At 48.8% G+C, this 16,978-nt stretch overlaps 1 protein-coding gene across 1 annotated transcript in view; it reads left to right on the top strand.

Moving 5' to 3' along the window:
* Positions 1-2,499, top strand: part of Nkain1 (sodium/potassium transporting ATPase interacting 1) — a 41,512-nt gene extending 39,013 nt beyond the window's left edge. The window contains exons 4-7 of the mRNA XM_027937576.3: positions 192-389; positions 1,194-1,254; positions 1,731-1,812; positions 1,957-2,499. Coding sequence (XP_027793377.2) covers positions 192-389; positions 1,194-1,254; positions 1,731-1,812; positions 1,957-1,966 — 351 coding nt within the window. The 3' untranslated portion in view covers positions 1,967-2,499. The remainder of the gene's footprint in view (positions 1-191; positions 390-1,193; positions 1,255-1,730; positions 1,813-1,956) is intronic.
* Positions 2,500-16,978: the final 14,479 nt, after the last annotated feature.

Below are 16,978 nucleotides of genomic sequence, written 5' to 3'. Positions count from 1 at the left end.
CTTCTCAGTGGAAATGAGGCCTACACGGTCATCGAGCACCACCTAGTGGCAAAACGTGTACTTGCAGGCTCAGTCTTCTCTGTTCCCTTACAAACCAAACAGGAGGCTCTAGGTCTAAGTCCAGGTGTGAAGTGGAGCCTGGAAAGGATACCCCCTGCCCTACTCAGTGTCCCAGGCCCCTCTGCCCCCAGGACCGGGACTTCATCATGACCTTCAACACATCCCTGCACCGCTCCTGGTGGATGGAGAACGGGCCAGGCTGCCTGGTGACCCCTGTCCTGAACTCCCGCCTGGCCCTGGAGGACCACCACGTCATCTCTGTCACTGGCTGCCTGCTTGACTATCCCTACATCGAAGCGCTCAGCAGCGCACTGCAGATCTTCCTGGCGGTGAGTCCTGTGCCCAGCCCATATGTACTCCCAGGGTCAACCCCTTTCTTTACCCCTAGTTAGGGGAGGACAAAGGTGGTTCTTCCAGCCTACTTGTGCTTCTGCCTGGATCTGTTTCCCTCTCATGACTCCTCCCTGTCTCCTGCTGCAGCCCCCATGAAGGGAACAGGCTTAATAAGCAGGATGAAGCATCAGACCATGAGTCCAATATCTCCCTGTCACCTTAGGCAAGCCACTTGCCCTCTCCTAGCTTGTTTCCTTTATTCACAAAAGGGAATGACAGTGCTGAGCATCTTGGCAGACACTTGTAATCCTAGCGACTTGGAGAGGCTGAGGCAGGAGGATTATAAATTGGAGGCCAGTCTCAGCCACTTAGTGAGATCCTGTCTTAAAATTTTAAAAAGGGTGGGGGATGGGCTAGGGATGTGCTCAGTGGTAAGTGCTCCGAGGATCAATCCCCAGTACCAAAAACAAAACAAAACAAAAAACAATACCAACCTAATAAAGTTGTGAGAATAAGGGGCTCCAAGATAGTAGGAACCCTGTCCTAAGCACTTTACACCCACACAGTCACATAATCCTCTTTCCTCTTAAGCCATTAAAGCATTTCCCAGGTCTAACTGGGAAAACTGAGGCTCAAAGAGGTAATTACTTGCCTGAAGTTGCCCTCCCAGAGTGAAGAATGGGATCAGGTATGTTTGACTTTTAAGCGTAGGCATTTAACTTGAACTTGTTGGCCTGGATCGGCTGGGGGTTCAAGGAAAAGCTTCCCTATCCTGTCTGAAGTGTGGTCCCCTCCCCCAGCTGTTTGGCTTCGTGTTCGCCTGCTACGTGAGCAAAGTGTTCCTGGAGGAGGAGGACAGCTGTGAGTAGGGCGCCCCAGGGCGCTGAGCCTTTCAGCACCCTGGACAGGGCCCCCCTGGAACTGGACGTGGCGGGGGTGGGGGAGCAGGCAGGGTCAGCCAAAGGCCCCCTTTCGAAATGTTGAAGAGCCCGAGGGGTGGGTGGGGGTGTGTACAGGCAGCCCATTCTAGGTTCAGCCCCAGACGTCCAGGTGCCCGATCCAGGGCCCCAACACGCCCTTTCCCAGTTTGGCCCCCACCCCATAGGAGGTATTGTCTCGCCCCAAAGAGCCTTCTCTCCTATGGGACCTCTGCCTCCGGCTGGAGAGTTGCGGGGACTTGACCCCCTGCTGGGCAGGCTCCCCCTCCCTCGGATTCTGGCCCCAGGGCCCGGGACCTCCTCAGCGCCCACCTCCCCGAGTCTCTAGCCGGGGGTAGTGCCCTGATCCTTCCCTTTCAGGACCCAGCCCCTCCTAACTTGTCCTCTCCCCTCCTGCAGTTGACTTCATCGGTGGCTTTGACTCCTATGGATACCAGGCCCCGCAGAAGACGTCGCATTTACAACTGCAGCCTCTGTACACGTGGGTCCTGGCTCTGGCTGGGTGGGCTGGAGGGACTGGGACGTCAGTGCCAGGGAAAGAAAGGGACGGAGGAGTGGGGATCTTCCCGCCCCACGCTCCCCCGTCCGCCTACGTCCTCCCCTAACCCGCCTTTGTTTCCTGCAGGTCTGGGTAGCTTCCGCCCCGCGCCCACCAGGACGCCGCGCCCTTAGCTGCTGGACTGACCACGGCTGCCGCGAGCACCCGCCAACATGGGCAGGCGCGCCCCCTGGCGGCTCGCGCACCGCCTGCAGCCTGCGCGGTCCCGCCTGGATCTGCAGCCAGAGGAGTGGACTTGGCCCTGGCCCTTCAGCCCGGATTTACCGGGTGGGGCCGGGAGGGGCGGGGCGGGGGAGGGGGATCGCCGGGTTTGTATTTTTTTTATCTTAGCCTTGGAGTGCGCCGGGGCCTTCCTCCCTTCTTGAACCTTTCCCTTTCACCCTTCACCCAGCATCTTGCCCCTTGTCCAGAGAGAAACAGCAGGACAGACAGGCTCACCCCACCTCACCACACATTCACCAGCCCTGGGGAAAGCTAGGGGGAACTAGGAGCAGGAGTCCTCCTTTCCAGTCGTAGCTCCATCACTGACACCCTGTGTGACATCTAGCAAAGCTCTTGCCCTCTCTGGGTCTTGGTTTCTTCATCTCCAGTGATTAAAACGATCCTTAGCAGATGGACTCTTCTAATTTTCTCATTTAACTCAATCCCCTGGGTTAGGTTGGGATTATAAATTCCATTTTGTAGGCATGCAAATTAAGGCCCAGAGATGTGAAGTGGTTTGCTTGAGGCCACACAGCTAGGTTTTTGGTGGAGCCAGGCCTTGAACATAGTGGACTTACTATAGTTTCTGATTCCAAAACCCAGTGTCTGGTCTCTGGATTCTGTTTCCAAGCCTCCTCCCAGCTTGGATACTCCACCTCCACACAGCGCCTCTCTTAAAGCAATATGCCCATTTGTTCTATTGTTGGGAACCTGATGGACATGGCCACAAGCCCTGAATTCAACCTGACTTACAGGGAAGGCTTTCTAGACTCACAATCTACAGGCCCTTGGCAAACCTTCAAAGCTCTCTCCTCCAGGAAAGTGGGGTGCAACTCACCCCCCTCCCTCCAGGTCCCTCAGGCCAGGTCTGCACCCAGGAACCCATCCCTCACAGCAATCCCACCAACCCCTGATGGCTCCATTCACCTCACCACCTAGAAGACCCGTGGTTCCAGCTGGGAGGAGGATTGGTGGCGCTGCCCAGCCACTAGTGTTTACAGACTACCAGCGTTTGTGACCACCACAACATCCAGAAACTACCCCTAAAAAGCCCAGAAGGCACTCTGAAGGGACAGAATGGGGCGTGAATCATCGGGGTGGGGCGTGAGGAGGACCTGCACCCATCTTTCTGAGACAAGTAGAGGCAGAGCTTTTCTTTCCAACCTCCCTCACAGATACCCCTGAGGCCCCCACATTCTATGCGCTGGCTGGTGAGTCCACAGAAGAGGATCAGCCTCTTAGTCTGTGAAATGGCAGCCTGGGTGGGAAGAAGGATGGGAGGGAGACCTAGGGTGACCGGAGGGAAGCCCAAACAGGGGAGGCGGTTGCACACACCTGAGCCTGTCTACAGTGCCCACCTCCCTCTGTGATCCCACTAGGAGGGTGACCCTGCGCACTAGCCCTTATGCAGTGCTGTGCCAAGCACCAGCCCCAGGAGTAACTGGCCACCATAGACACCGAGGTCCCAGGTGGTCAGCCTAGTCAGCTGGTGGGTACAGCTCCAGAGAGGGACAGTCCCCTTCAGGCTGGGCTGTCCCCCTGCCAGTGGGTCACTCCTGCTTGCGGCCCTCACTTCTCCTACACCCCCACCCCCAGGCCTCTTTCTACTTGGACGGGTCTAGCCACTGGTGCTTTGAAGCCTTTTGTTTTTATAAGCTGGTTTTTGCAAGGGGACCAGTTTCTCTTCTCATTGGGACCTTGCAAGGCTAGGAGTGCTCTCCTGGTTTCTGTGCAGGTGGGTTGATTAAAGATGGTGTTTTCTTCTCTGTTTTCCTGTCCTGCCCTCTGGGTCAGAAAGACCTCTTAAGAGAAATGTCCCCATGGGGGAGAGCCAGCAAGGCTGGGAGGCCATGTCATCATTAGTATACATTCTGGATACTGACCTGTGCCTCGCAAGATGCTCTCCCTCTTTCCAAAGGAGAAAGGAAAAAAAACCCACCAAGGTCACACTAAATCAGTGGGTTCCCAAACCTGGCTTCACCATCCCTTGGAAAGCTTTCTATTTATTTTTGTGATTAAGTGCTAAGTTGATGCTTCCAAATCCTCTTTGTGTCTCTGCTGTGCCTCTCCCTACAATCCAGTTCCTGGCTTGGACCAAGCTGGCAGACAGAGCTTTCCACTTGAATTCCTGCATCCTACCCTCCCTGTCCTGGATCCTTTTCTGGTGATACAGCCCAGAAATTAAAACTTAATTTTTTAATGACACGTAGTATGTTACAAAGTTCAGACGGTTCCAGGAAAGTATATCCTACACCTCTTTTTCATCTTTCCAAACATAGTCAGTTATATCTCTATACAAATATTCTTTTCCCCCTGTGTTCACACAAATGGCAGCATTCTGCTTCTTCCACTTGGAAGCAGTCTTGGAAATGTTCCCCCGATAATACATGGGGAGCTGCCACCTGCTCTTCCACAGCACCCCCTCCTGATGTAGGGGATCTTACATAAGGATGCCCCAGGTCTGCTGCAGCTCCAGTGGACCATGGCTGGTCATGGGGCCCCTGGGGAAGATAAGTCAGGCCCTGCCTTCAAGGTCCAGTGGGAGCTCACTGGAGGTCAATGCTAAGGACAGGCCAAATGAAAGGCCATTGTTCTTAGGAGCTGGGAGGGAACTATGGCCCCAAGCAGGGGCAACAGCAGGGGCAAAGCAGGGGAGGAGAGGAACCACGGTGCCTGGAGTGAAAGTGGAAGACTTCCACACTAGTTTCCTATTGCTTTCCCCACCCTGGTGCTGGGGATTAAACCCGGCCGCAGCATGCTGGACAAGCCTCTAACCCTGAGGCACATCCTCAGCCCTTTTATATTTTGAAACGGGGTCTCACTCAAGTTGCTCAGGCTGGCCTCAAACTTATGGCGATGGGTTGTTGTTTTCTTTTTTAAAAAACAGGGGCGCTGAACCACTGAGCACATCCCCAGCCCTTTTTTGTATTTTATTTCGAAACAGGGTCTTCTGAGTTGCTTAGGGCCTCGCTAAATTGCTGAGGCTGGCTTTGAACTCACGATGTTCCTGCCTCAGCCTCCCGAGCCGCTGGGATGACAAGGCTAAGTGGAATTTTATGTGAACATTTTTCCTTTCTCCGCCCCTCCCTCCCAGGACCTCGAGCACTAGACCGGCCATCTACCACTGAACTACATCTCCCGCGAAAGTGCAATTGTGTTTAATCTAAACTCATTTGTTACTGATGTCCTTCCCATCTTTCTTAGTGGACTACCCATTTCGATGACTGTGACCAACTTTCTAAACTAAGCCGGACCTTCGCTCCGCCACCAGGGCGGTTCCGGAGACGGGCTCCCTGCGGGGCGGCGGGTGGAGCTCCGCCAGCCTCTCCCTCTTCCGGCCTCAGCCCCAGTCAACTGGAGGGGGGCGCAGGTCCACTCCCACTCGGACCTGGTGGCCACGCCCGCCTCGGGCCAGGTTCCAGTGACTCAGCAGTCCCCATCTCAGTCGGCCCGCGTCCTAGCTGCCCGGGCTCTGGCAGCATCTGCAGAGAGCCCTGCACCCAGGTGCTAGAGCTTCCTCCCCCACCGTGACCTTGGGCGGAGGCTCCCCACTCTGGCACTGGTCTGTCTTGGGTGAAAGGAGAGGGCTAGATTTTGTATGATGTTCACAGCTTCTTGTCTGCCCACATTCTGAGGCGCTGTACCTGGGGTGCCTTCCTGAACGCAGATTCCCCAGCTCCACTCCATCTGTGTATTGGGTCCTACTTCACTGAGGTCCATACTTTAGTATTTATTAAGTACCTACTACATGCCAGGAATTGGGGATACAACAATGAACAAAATAGACAGTACCTCCTGCTCTTATGGAGGATGTCTTTGTGGAGGAGACATAAGAAATAAATTAGAAAAATGTATGATAAATACATGTCCCAGAGCCAGGCACAGTGGCCCATATCTGGAATCCTAGTGATCAGGGAGACTGAACCTGAAGGATCCCAAATTCCTTGGCCAGCCTGGGCAACTTAGTGAGACCCTGTCTCAAAATAAAAAAGGCTGGGGATGTGACTCAGTGGTAAAGTGACCCTGGTTTCAATTCCCAGTGTCAAAAAATTTATAAATAAATAAATTGGGTGTTATGCCGAGAAAGATTTTTTATTTATGTATTTTTTCCAGTACTGGGAATTGAACTCAGGGGACCTTTTCCACTGAGCTACATTCCCAGACTATTTTGAGTATCTTGCTAAATTGCTGAGGTTGGCCTCAAACTTGTGATCCTCCGGCCTCAGCCCCCTGAGTTACTGGGATTATAGGTGTGCACCACTTGCCCAGCTGCTCACAGTTTTGTTTTTGTTTTAATATTTATTTTAGTTGTAGGTAGTCACAATACCTTTATTTTATTTTTATGTGGTGCTGGGGATCGAACCCAGTGCTACGTGCATGCTAGGCAAGCACTCTACCTCTGAGCCACAACCCCAGCCCTGCTCACAGTTTTTGTGGACCACAAATTCAGAAGCAGATTTGCTGGGTGGTGCTCCCCACCTCCCCATCCCCAAAAAAAGAGCAAACTGAAATTTAGGTTAAGTATCTTTCCCAAGGTCATACAGTAAGTTGCAGGGCTAGGACCTGAACCAGGATGCTTCTGACATAAAAGTCTGTGCCTCTAACCTCTGCATCATACTCCCTCTGTGGACACTGCTAGGTGGCTATGTCAACTGAAGTGACAGGAAGCCTACTGCATCTCTGGCAAGGACATAGAAGCTGCAGGACCTTTCACATACATGCCCATCCTGGCCACAGCCTAATTGAAGCAAGAGGTCAATAGACCAGAAACAGGTGCGACCTTGTATTTCAAGCCAACACACATTTATTGATACCAATCAAATGCCGTTTACCTGAATGGCTCTGGTGAGAGGTGGCACAATCAGCATATGGTTTGCAGGACAGCTGGTGGCTGCAGGGGCACCTCTCCCAGGTGGGGACTCAGGAAAGGGCATGGATTTCTCTAGACCAGGATTTTCACACTCAGCACTACTGCCATTGGGGGTTTATAATTCTGTGTTTGGAGGCTGAACTGTGCACCAGAGAGTGCTGGACTCTACCACAACATGCTCCTCTGGCCTCTAGTTGTGACAACCAAAAATGTCTCTAGGCATTGCCAAATGACCTGGGGACAATATCCCCTGTTGAGAACCACTGGTTTGGGGTTTTTGTTTTTGGTACCAAGCATTGAACCCAGAGGCCTTAACCACTGAGCCACATCCCAGCCCTTTTTTTGCATTTTATTTTGAGACAGGGTCTCGCTGAGTTGCTTAGGGCCTCTATAAGTTGCTGAGGCTGGCTTTGAACTTGTAGTCCTCCTGCCTCAGCCTCCTGAGCTGCTGAGATTACAGGCGCGTGCCACCATACCCAGCTAGAACCCTTGTTCTTGATTAAGGAAATACACTGAGCCACGGTATCTGGGGAAGGATTGAGATTTTAGATAAATCACCTTAATGGGAGCCTTATTTTTCTCATCTATAAAATATCATATTTAAATTATTGTGAGAATGCCAATAAAGCACCTGACACACAACAGGCTCCCAATAAGTAATAATTCCTTTCTAGCATAGGACAATGACAACAAGCCCTCATCCACAGTCTCAACAAACTAAGGGTTGCACCCAAGAGTGTGATCTTGGCAACTTGGGCCTCAGTGTTTCTGCCTCTCAGAAGGCATTGGGGGAAGGGAGGAATATAAACTAGGGTCTCCCAACTTCCTATCCAGGTCCTTTTTTTTTTTTTTTTTTTTTTAAGAAAACAGCTTTCACTCATAATTCATTTATTTTCCACTTGCCAACATGGCTCTGCGGGGCAAGACTCACCCCAACCTCCAGGAGAGTTGAAGATCCCAGTCAAAACTCTTAAGCAAACTCTTCTCAACTGATATGGGATGGTTCTTTGGCTTGCAGAAAGACCACAAGTGCATTCTGCCATCAGAAGCTCCTGAATATCATACTGGGAACCACAGCTGGAGGCTCTCTGAGTCCTCAGTGGTGCAGTGCAGTGCTCGCCTGACATGCAGGGGGCTCAAATATTAAAATTCTCTCTCTCTCTCTCCCTCCCTTTAAAAAAAAAAAAAAAAAAAAAAAAACATTTCAAAAACTTATTAAAAAAAAAAAAGAAAGAAAGAAAGATGAGAGCTCCAGGATCAACACGGATGTGGATGGGGAGGTTTCAGGACTCCAAGATGAAGGTGGTACATGGGGACCCTGAGGTTGCAGAAAGTCAAGGGATGGGAATATGGGAGGAGTGGGAATGACATAGAGCTCTGGGAGTGACCCAGAGGCTGTTTTGTCTCTGTTTGGTTGCTTTCCTAAGGCAGCTTAGCCTGTTGCTCCAAGCCTCAGTATTCCCACCTATAAAATGGTGTGAATAATCTATACCTCAGGGCCATAGAAAATAAGGATAAGGACTTTGAAAAGTATGAAATCTATACACAGGAGAAATACTCTTAAAATTTGGGAGACCTGAGACTTCATTATCAGATCACACTGGAACAGTTTTAGAGGCATTTGAGAGTAGGCTCCGGAGTCCAGGGGGCTTAGAGAAGTCTCTCTGGCCTGGAACTTCTCTGAGAGTTGCTTCACATTCCTTCCAGTTCCAGCCTCCCTCCATCTGTCCCTGCAGGGATGGTGATGGGCAAAGGGCCTGTTCCTATGACACAATCTTGGCCCCGAGAAACAGCCATCATCTCCTTCTGCTACCTCATCTGTGCACTTGCCTACAGACCCTAATGAGCATCCCCAAGATCACTATAACAAGAGCTCCTGTGATCCCAGCGGCTCTGCAGGCTGAGGCAGGAGAATCGTGGGTTCAAAGCCAGCCTCAGCAATGAGGAGGTGCTAAGCAACTCAGTGAGACCCTGTCTCTAAATAAATAAAATACAAAATAGGTCTGGGGATGTGGCTTGGTGGCTGAGTGCCCCTGATTTCAATCCTCATTATCCCCCCCAAAAAGAACTCCCACACCCACAAATTGAATACAACACATGTAGCCTCAATTCCTACTGCACCCAGCTATGTACAGGGCATAGGAATCGGGTTTGGCTTTGCAAGGGTTTAGGACGACTTCAAGGAGGTTAGAGAAATGGTCCCCAAGGTTATTTTTTTTTCATGCTGCAGCCATTAGGAAATATGCACTCCCTTTGAGACCGAGAGCTACAAAATCAATGAAAGTCTAGAGCTGCTCATAGATAGTCACTGTGCTTGGATGCATGGAAAAGATGAGGGAATGATAGAGTTGACGCCCCAAAACTTCTCTTGTTCACTGTGTGCCTTACATTCAGCACATGACCTAGCAGAGTAGGCTGCCACTATTTTTTGAATGAATGAGTGATAAGCAATTTGGTAATCATATAGTGGTTAAGACCACTGGTTTTGAGGTGAGGACTAAAAAATACTAACTCAGACCCCATATTTAAGTCCTGGTTCTACACTTACTAGCTGTATTAACATGGGTGTGTCAGCGCATGTTTTTCCAAGAACTCAACTGTAAAATGGAGGAGAATGGTACTTATTTATGGGATTGTTGTGGGGGATAAATGTAAACATTGAGAGAATTATTAACACAGCTCTTAGTACAATTCTTCCTAATAAGAACAAAGTACATGTTAGTTCCAGATTGTCTGGCTGGAATCAGAAGAGGCCACTGCTTTGGACCATTCACCTGCCTAAATTCTTGGAATCTAAGACAAACATTTCTAATGTGAAGATATATAAATAGAAGGTTTCTCCTGATAGTTACTTGAAGCTTTTGGCTCTTATCAGCAAAGAATAAACAAGCATCGTCATTATTTTGTTCCATTTTGTCCATCGTTTTACCAGAATAAGAAGAAACTTGGCGCGGTGGCGCATGCTTGAAATAATCCCAACTACTCCTGGCTATACTAGAGGCTGAGGTTGGAGGATCCCAGGTTCGAGCTAGCCTGGGCAACTTAGCGAGAGACCCTGTCTCCAAAAAAAAAAAAAAAAAAAAAAAGGAGGTGGCGGGGCGCTGGAGATATTGGATGAAGTAAAGCACCCTGGGTTCAATCACCAGCACCAAAAAAAAAAAAAAAAAAAGTATTTGTTAGTGAAGGGGATGGTGAAAGAGCCCACTTTACTTCCAATCTCTCATTTCAGTCTCCTACGACCCTGCGCAACAACAAAGGGTCCTAGAAGAAACAACATCCAAGTGGATTAAGAAGTAGCCCAGGACTTAGCCTGCAGCCGCAGAGCCCGAGCTGCCGGGCGTCGGAGACAGACGGGGCGGGGGGAGCAGCGGGCGGCGCAGCAAAGCAAGCCATTGGCTCAGCCGAATCCGCCCGAGCCAACCAGGTGCTCACAGCCTCCGCCGGCCCCCAGGCCCCGCCTCCCGCCCCCGCTGCCTGCTTCTAGCTCGCGTCTCCGGAGGTAGAGCCTCCCCCGGAGCTCCGGCCGCGCGCGCACCCTCCCGCGCGCTCCCGTCCTCGCGCTCGAGGGCCCCCTCCAGTCTGGCCTCCCGCCGATAAGGGCCACCCCGCTGGGCCCCGGACCCGCCCTCTCTCCCCACCACCCTGCCCCCGCCCCGCGCTTCTCCACCCCCCACCCGCCGGGGCCCGCCCTGCCCTCCTCTCACGACTCCTTCCGCGGGTGGGACCTCAGCGCACGCCACACTCGACCCCGCTGCTCCCCCTCTCCCGGGGCTGGGCCGCGCTCCGCCCCGCTTTGTTCCGGAGCCGGTGAGCGCGGGCTGCGGAGCCTGCCAGGCCGTGAGCGCCGCGGACCTGGCGCTCCGCCCCTGCATCTCCCAGGGCGGGCGGGCGCCCGGGCGCCGCCTTTTGTTCGGTGGCACCTTCTTGTCTCAGACCTTCCCCACGTGGAGTGTCTGTGGTCAGCATCCAGCTGGAGAAACGGACACCCAATATGCAAACCTAAAACCTGACTTCTTGCACGTCCTGTCTCCTCACTTGGAAAATGGGAGCTCCAATACTGATATCCAAGGGTCACTGTGAGATGATATGTGAAAGCACAAATACAAAAGCTGCTTTTTGGAAGGTCTCCACTTAAAAAATTAACGGTTTTTTTTTTATTTGTTTGTTTTGTATTGAGTTTACTTTCCTTCCTCCTTCCACTTAGTACAGACTGTACGAACTCTCACCTTATCAGTAAGGGCCTTTCCTAATCTAAGCCCTCGTGGAATCACTCTGTGGCACATTCCCTAGTAAAGTGTAACTTCCCCCATGCGATTATTGCATTTCTCTTTTTAATTAGGTAGATTTTTACGTTCAGTGAAAAGCACAGGCCAGGAAGGAGGGTCGCGAGTTCAAAGCCAGCTTCAGCAAATTAATGAGGACCTAAGCAACCCGTGAGAACTTGTCTCTAAATAAAATATCAGATAGGTTTGGATATGTGACTCAGTGGTAAAGTGTCCCCTGGTTTAATGCCAGTACAAAAAGAAAAAAGTAAATCAGGGGGCTGGGTGTATAGCTCAGCTGGTAGAGTGCCTGCCTAGCATGCACAAGGTCCTGGGTTCAATCCCCAGTGCCACACAAAAGAAAGGAAAGGAAACTAAAAACTTAAACATGCAGTTCTACCTGATGAGTTGCTTTTTTTTCCTTTTCTCAGAGTACCAACTTTGTAATTTAACTTACCATATATTTAATTTTTAATTGAGGCATAATAAGTGTACACATCTGTAGGGTACAGTGAAATATTTCAGTACCATCTATAATTAGTTCCATGAGTTTTTTTTTTTTTAACTTTACTTATTTATTCATTTATTTATGTATTATGTGGTGCTGAGGACCAAGCCCAATGCCTCACACGCGATCGACTAGCACTATACCACCGAGCCTCAGCCTCAGTCCCGGTTCAGTGAGTTTTGATGAGTGAAAAATCTCTTTTTAATTCACGCCCTTATCAACATGTAGAAAATTTCCAGCTCCCTAGAATGTGAATCCCCACCTTCCGCCCCAGGCAACTACTGTTTAAATTTCTACCATCTTCCATAAGTTTTAACTTAAGATAAATTAAAACCAAAGACATAGATTTTTATTTCTCTGGGTAAAAGCAGAATTGTTGGATCATGGGGTAGTTGTATGTTTATAAGAAACTACAGGACAGTTTTCTTCCTTACTTCCTTTCTTTCTTTTCTCCTTGAGGTGCTGGGGATTGAGTCCGGGGCCTTGTGCATACATGGCAAGCACTCTACCAACTAAGCTACATCCCCAACCTCTACTGAACAGTTTTCTAAAGTGATTGTACTGTCTCACCAGCCATGTAGAAGGTGCCAATTGCCCGACGTTATTCCAAGCTTTCAACATTGCTCTTTACTTTTAGCCATTCTACTGGGTGTAATTCATTCTGGCATTACATTTTTTAAATGATCAACGCAGCCAGGCATGGTGGTACTTGGGAGGCAGTTAGGGAATCGGCTCAGGAGGCTGAGGCAGGAGGATCACAAGTTCAAAGTCAGCCTTGGCAATTTATTAAGGCCTTAAACAGCTTATAGAGACCCTGACTCTAAACAAAAAATAAAAACGTGGCTCAGTAGTTAAGCACTTCTGAGGTAAACAAGGGGGCGGGGAATCAATCCCAGGCACAAAAAAAAGAAAAAAAAAAAAGAAACCTCACCCAGCCAAGTACACAATTTCCAAAATACAAAAGGCTACTCAGTAAAGAAGAAACCCAAGATATTTAGTTTTTCTTCCTGGAAGTCGTGTTTTATGGGGGCCTATGTGTGTTTAAATTGAACTTTCTTTTTAAATCCCTTTTTCCCCACTAGTATGTAAGTCCCAGGAAGAGAGGGCTTGTGCTGCTCACAGGTGTCAACCAAGCTCCTAATAAAAGCCTAATAAATATTGTTGAATGAATTAATTCCAGGCACTTCCCTAACAAAGTCACATCATCTAGGATATTATTACATTTTGATCCAAGAGAGTAACAGATTCCCTTTGGATAAAGCCTGGAAATGAGCGCTATCAATAAAAAGTTGTGAAATGAATGAAGGTTGATGAAGGAAACCCCCAGGGGTTCTTGCAGGCAGTGCAAGCTGGTTTGTTGTTTTAGTCACTTTATTTATTTATTTTAGACACTTCCTATCTGTCAGCTGCTGGGCAAACGCTGAAAACACACATCTGTTATTTTTGCTGCCCAGCATTACTTCACCCTTCTGGTAACAGGACCTTGATCTTTCTGGGGGTGGGGGTTTGTCTTCCTCCACTCAGCCCAAGTCTCAAGCCTAACCAATCAAGGCATCTCAGCCCCTTGGCAACAGTGACCCAACATTCAAGGGGTTGTGCCCGGCCAATTGGACCAATGAAAGCCAGCCCTGACTTTTATTGGTCCAAATTGGTTGGTCACAGTTCAAACTGTTGGGTAAGAGAGCTGTTTTTCCTGCTGGATTCGCTGTTGTGAGGCTAGATGAGATCAAGGGGATTGAGTCATGAATGAAAGGATGTAGCAAACCACAAGGATGAGTTCCTGGCAGAGGGGATATCTCCCAGTCCTCCCTGATCCGCACCACTTCCCACACGAGGAAAACCAGAAAGAGGGTCTGTGCAGAGTGGAAGAGGAGGAGGAAAGCAGGGGATGAGTACAGCCAGATGTTAGGTGGGTCATGGAGAGACACTGAGTTTTACCATGAGAAGATATTCAAAAGTTTTGAGTTTGGGCATGGTGGTGCACACCTGTAATCTCAGAGACTAGGGAGGCTGAGGCAGGAGGATCCCGAGTTCCAGGCCAGCCTTAGCAACCTAGTGAGGCCCTAAGCAACTGAGACCCTGTCTCAAAATAAAAAAAAAATTTAAAAAGCTGGGGGGCTGGGAATATAGCTCAGTTGGTAGAGTGGGTTCAATCCCCAGCATCACAAAACAAAAGGTGGGGGAGGGGCTGGGGATACAGCTCAGTGGTAGAGTGCCCCTGAGTTTAATCCCCAGTACCAAAAAAAAAAAAAAAAGTTTTGAGCAGAGGAGTCATATGTCAAATGATCTGTTTCAAATTTTAAAAAATGACTATGTGGATATGAGCCTGGGAGTGAGGAGGGCTGCTGGGGGAAGAGGGGAGACCGAAGCTGTTGTAGTCACCAGTGGAGAAGATGATGGTTTGACCTAGGCCTAGGGATGTAGCTGTGGTGAAAAATATTTGGCATGGCTTCTTTGAGAATGGAGCCAGAGCAGAAGAAAGCATGGTCTAGGGACTCTGCTTCTTTTTCTTCTTTTTCCTCCCGGTGCTGGGAATTGAACCACATGAGGCAAGCACTCTACAAACTGATATATCCCCAGCTCCTAAGGGACATGCTTCTGATGTCACAATTTGATTCCCTGGATCTTGCTATACCATATGTTATTTCTCCCGGACTTTACAATTACGTGAGCCAATACATTCTTTTTTTTTTTAATGCTAAAGTCAGTCCGATTTGGAATTCTGTCACTTGGAAATGAAAGGAATCTTAGTGTATGTGCATTATCTCATGAATCCTCAAAACAAATCTATGTGGTTGCTACTATTAACCCAATCTGCAGTTAAGAAATCTGAGGCCTAAAGAGTGAACACGAGGACTGGGGCTCAGTGGTTGTGCAGTCACCTAGCACATGTGAGGCACTGGGTTTGATCCTCAGCACCCCGTAAAGATAAATAACAGTATTGTGTCCATCTACAACTAAAAATATTAAAAGAAAAAAAAAAAACAAAAAACGAGTGAACGTGAGCCTGGTATGGTGGCACACCCTGTAATCCCAGATATCCAGGAAGCTGAAGCTGAGACAGGATAGCTAATTTATTAAAAAAAAAAGAAAAAAGAAAAGAAAAGGGTTGGAGATGTAGCCCAGTGGTAGAGAACTTGCCTAGTATGTGCAAAGCCCTGTTCAGTTCCCACTTCTGCTATTAGTGGTTTGGGAAAGCTAGGGCACAAGTCTTCTCAGAAAACACTGGCCATTTCATTTTGAATTTGTTTACAGCTGGGCCTGGGCAGTTGTGTCTCAGTTTGTATTGGAAAGAGGCCAGACTGTGGAGGCAAAGAGGCCTGGGTTCACGCCCAGGTCCTGACACTGAGCTCTTGAGCTTCCGTTGCTGACTCCCAGCATTGTTTTATAATAGCAGATCATTCTTGAACTTTTTATGTTTACTTCACATTTTAATTTTTAAAAAATTGTTGGTGACAATCAGGGTGCTGACACATGCCCGTAACCCCAGTGACTCTGGAGGCTGAGTTAGGAGAATTCCAAGTTCAAGGCCAGCTGAGACGAATTAGTGAGATCTTGTCTCACAATTTAAGAGAGGCAAAAAGGGCTGGGGATGTAGCTCAGTGGCAGAGCACCCCAGGGTTCAATCCCTAGTATCAATACAAAGAAGAAGGAGAAGGACAAGAACAAGGAGAGGGAGAAGGAGAAAAAGAATTAGTGGCAATTTTGAAAGGATTGAGACTGAAAACCACAGTGCAGTAATTAGAAGCAATTACAGTGCAACTGTGACCCCAGAACTCTGACATTGCACAATGTCTACAGAATGCTCACAGATATCATGCTGGGTCAGGGGTCTTCAGCACTATTTTACTGTCTGAGAAGAACAGTTTCCTGCCTTTACCATGTTCTCTTATACACTCTGAAGGCCAAGGTCTTGCATGTTACATTCACTGCTGGATCTCTCCAGGGTATCAGCTGATGTTGTCACAATTCTCAGCCAGCCAACTGTCTGCAGGGTGTCAGTACAGCTGTACGTTTTCTCAGAGAAAGCATAGTGAATGCATTTTACCTGGTAATCTGAATCAGGCAGCACACCTGTGAAGACTGGGATGCGGGAGAGTAGATAGCATCCACCTGAATCAGGTATAATGCACAAAACAGAAATCCCAGTTCAAACCTTAAATTACAAGGACATTTATTATTTCACAACAAAGAAGATCCAGAGATAGGAAGGGCTTCTGGGTTGGCTGATGACTCCATAATTCCATCTAGGACCGAGGTTCTGGCCACACCTTTGTTCTATCTGTCTTGATGGGGGGGGCTTCATCCTCAGACCAGTTGAAAGTCAGGGCTGCAGTTTCTTCCATCCTGGCACCACAGTACTCATAAAAAGAGGATCCCACGTCGTCATTCCATGGCCCTTTTCTAGGAGAAGACACCTCTTTTAAGCCCTTCTGCAGATTCATCCAGGATTGCATTTCACAGAATTGGGCCACCTGGTTATTCTAGAACCATCCCAGTCCAGGGAGTAGAACTACCATAGTTAACTTGGGACACACCATCTAGATGTGAGATGGATGTGAGAGGTGGGGAATAACCACTTTTTTTTTTTTTTAATTGAACCCAGCAGGTCTTCATAACATCCTCAGCCCTTTTATTTTTTATTTTGAGACAGGATCTTGCTAAATTGCTTAGGGCCTCACTAAATTCCTGAGGTTTGCTTTGAACCTGTGATCCTCCTGCCTCAGCCTCAGGAGGAGCTGGGGTTAGAGGCATGCACCACCACGCCCAGCCCTAGAAGCATCCAACCCTGATTATCAGGGAAATTGTTATCACACAGAAGGGTGTGTAGGTGACTCCACCCTCAATGACCACAGCAGATTGGCCCAGGGCTAAACACCTAACTCAAATCGAGCCAATCAGAGACTTTGTACTGAGAATACAGTAGCTGGGCTCTGTGGGTCAGTTTTGTAATCTCAGTGACTTGGGAGGATAAGGCATGAGGATCACAAGTTGGAGGCCAGACTTAGCAATTTAGCAAGATCCCGTCTCAAAATAAAAAAATAAGAAGGGCTGGGGATGTTGCTCAGTGGTAAAGTGCCCCAGAGCTCAATGCTTACTACCAAAAAAAAAAAAAAGGTTGTCACAGAGTTCTAGAACAACCTGCAATTTACTATCAAATGCTCAGAAGCAAGGAGGGAAAATGAAAGCAGTCAACACAGAGAAAAGGACACAGACTTTCATTCACCCAATATTTATTGAGCAACA

Source organism: Marmota flaviventris, chromosome 10 (genome assembly GCF_047511675.1).
Source record: "Marmota flaviventris isolate mMarFla1 chromosome 10, mMarFla1.hap1, whole genome shotgun sequence".
NCBI classification, from domain to species: Eukaryota; Metazoa; Chordata; class Mammalia; order Rodentia; family Sciuridae; genus Marmota; species Marmota flaviventris.
Note: the sequence above shows the minus strand (reverse complement) of the source record. Positions and strands in the feature narration are given on the sequence as shown.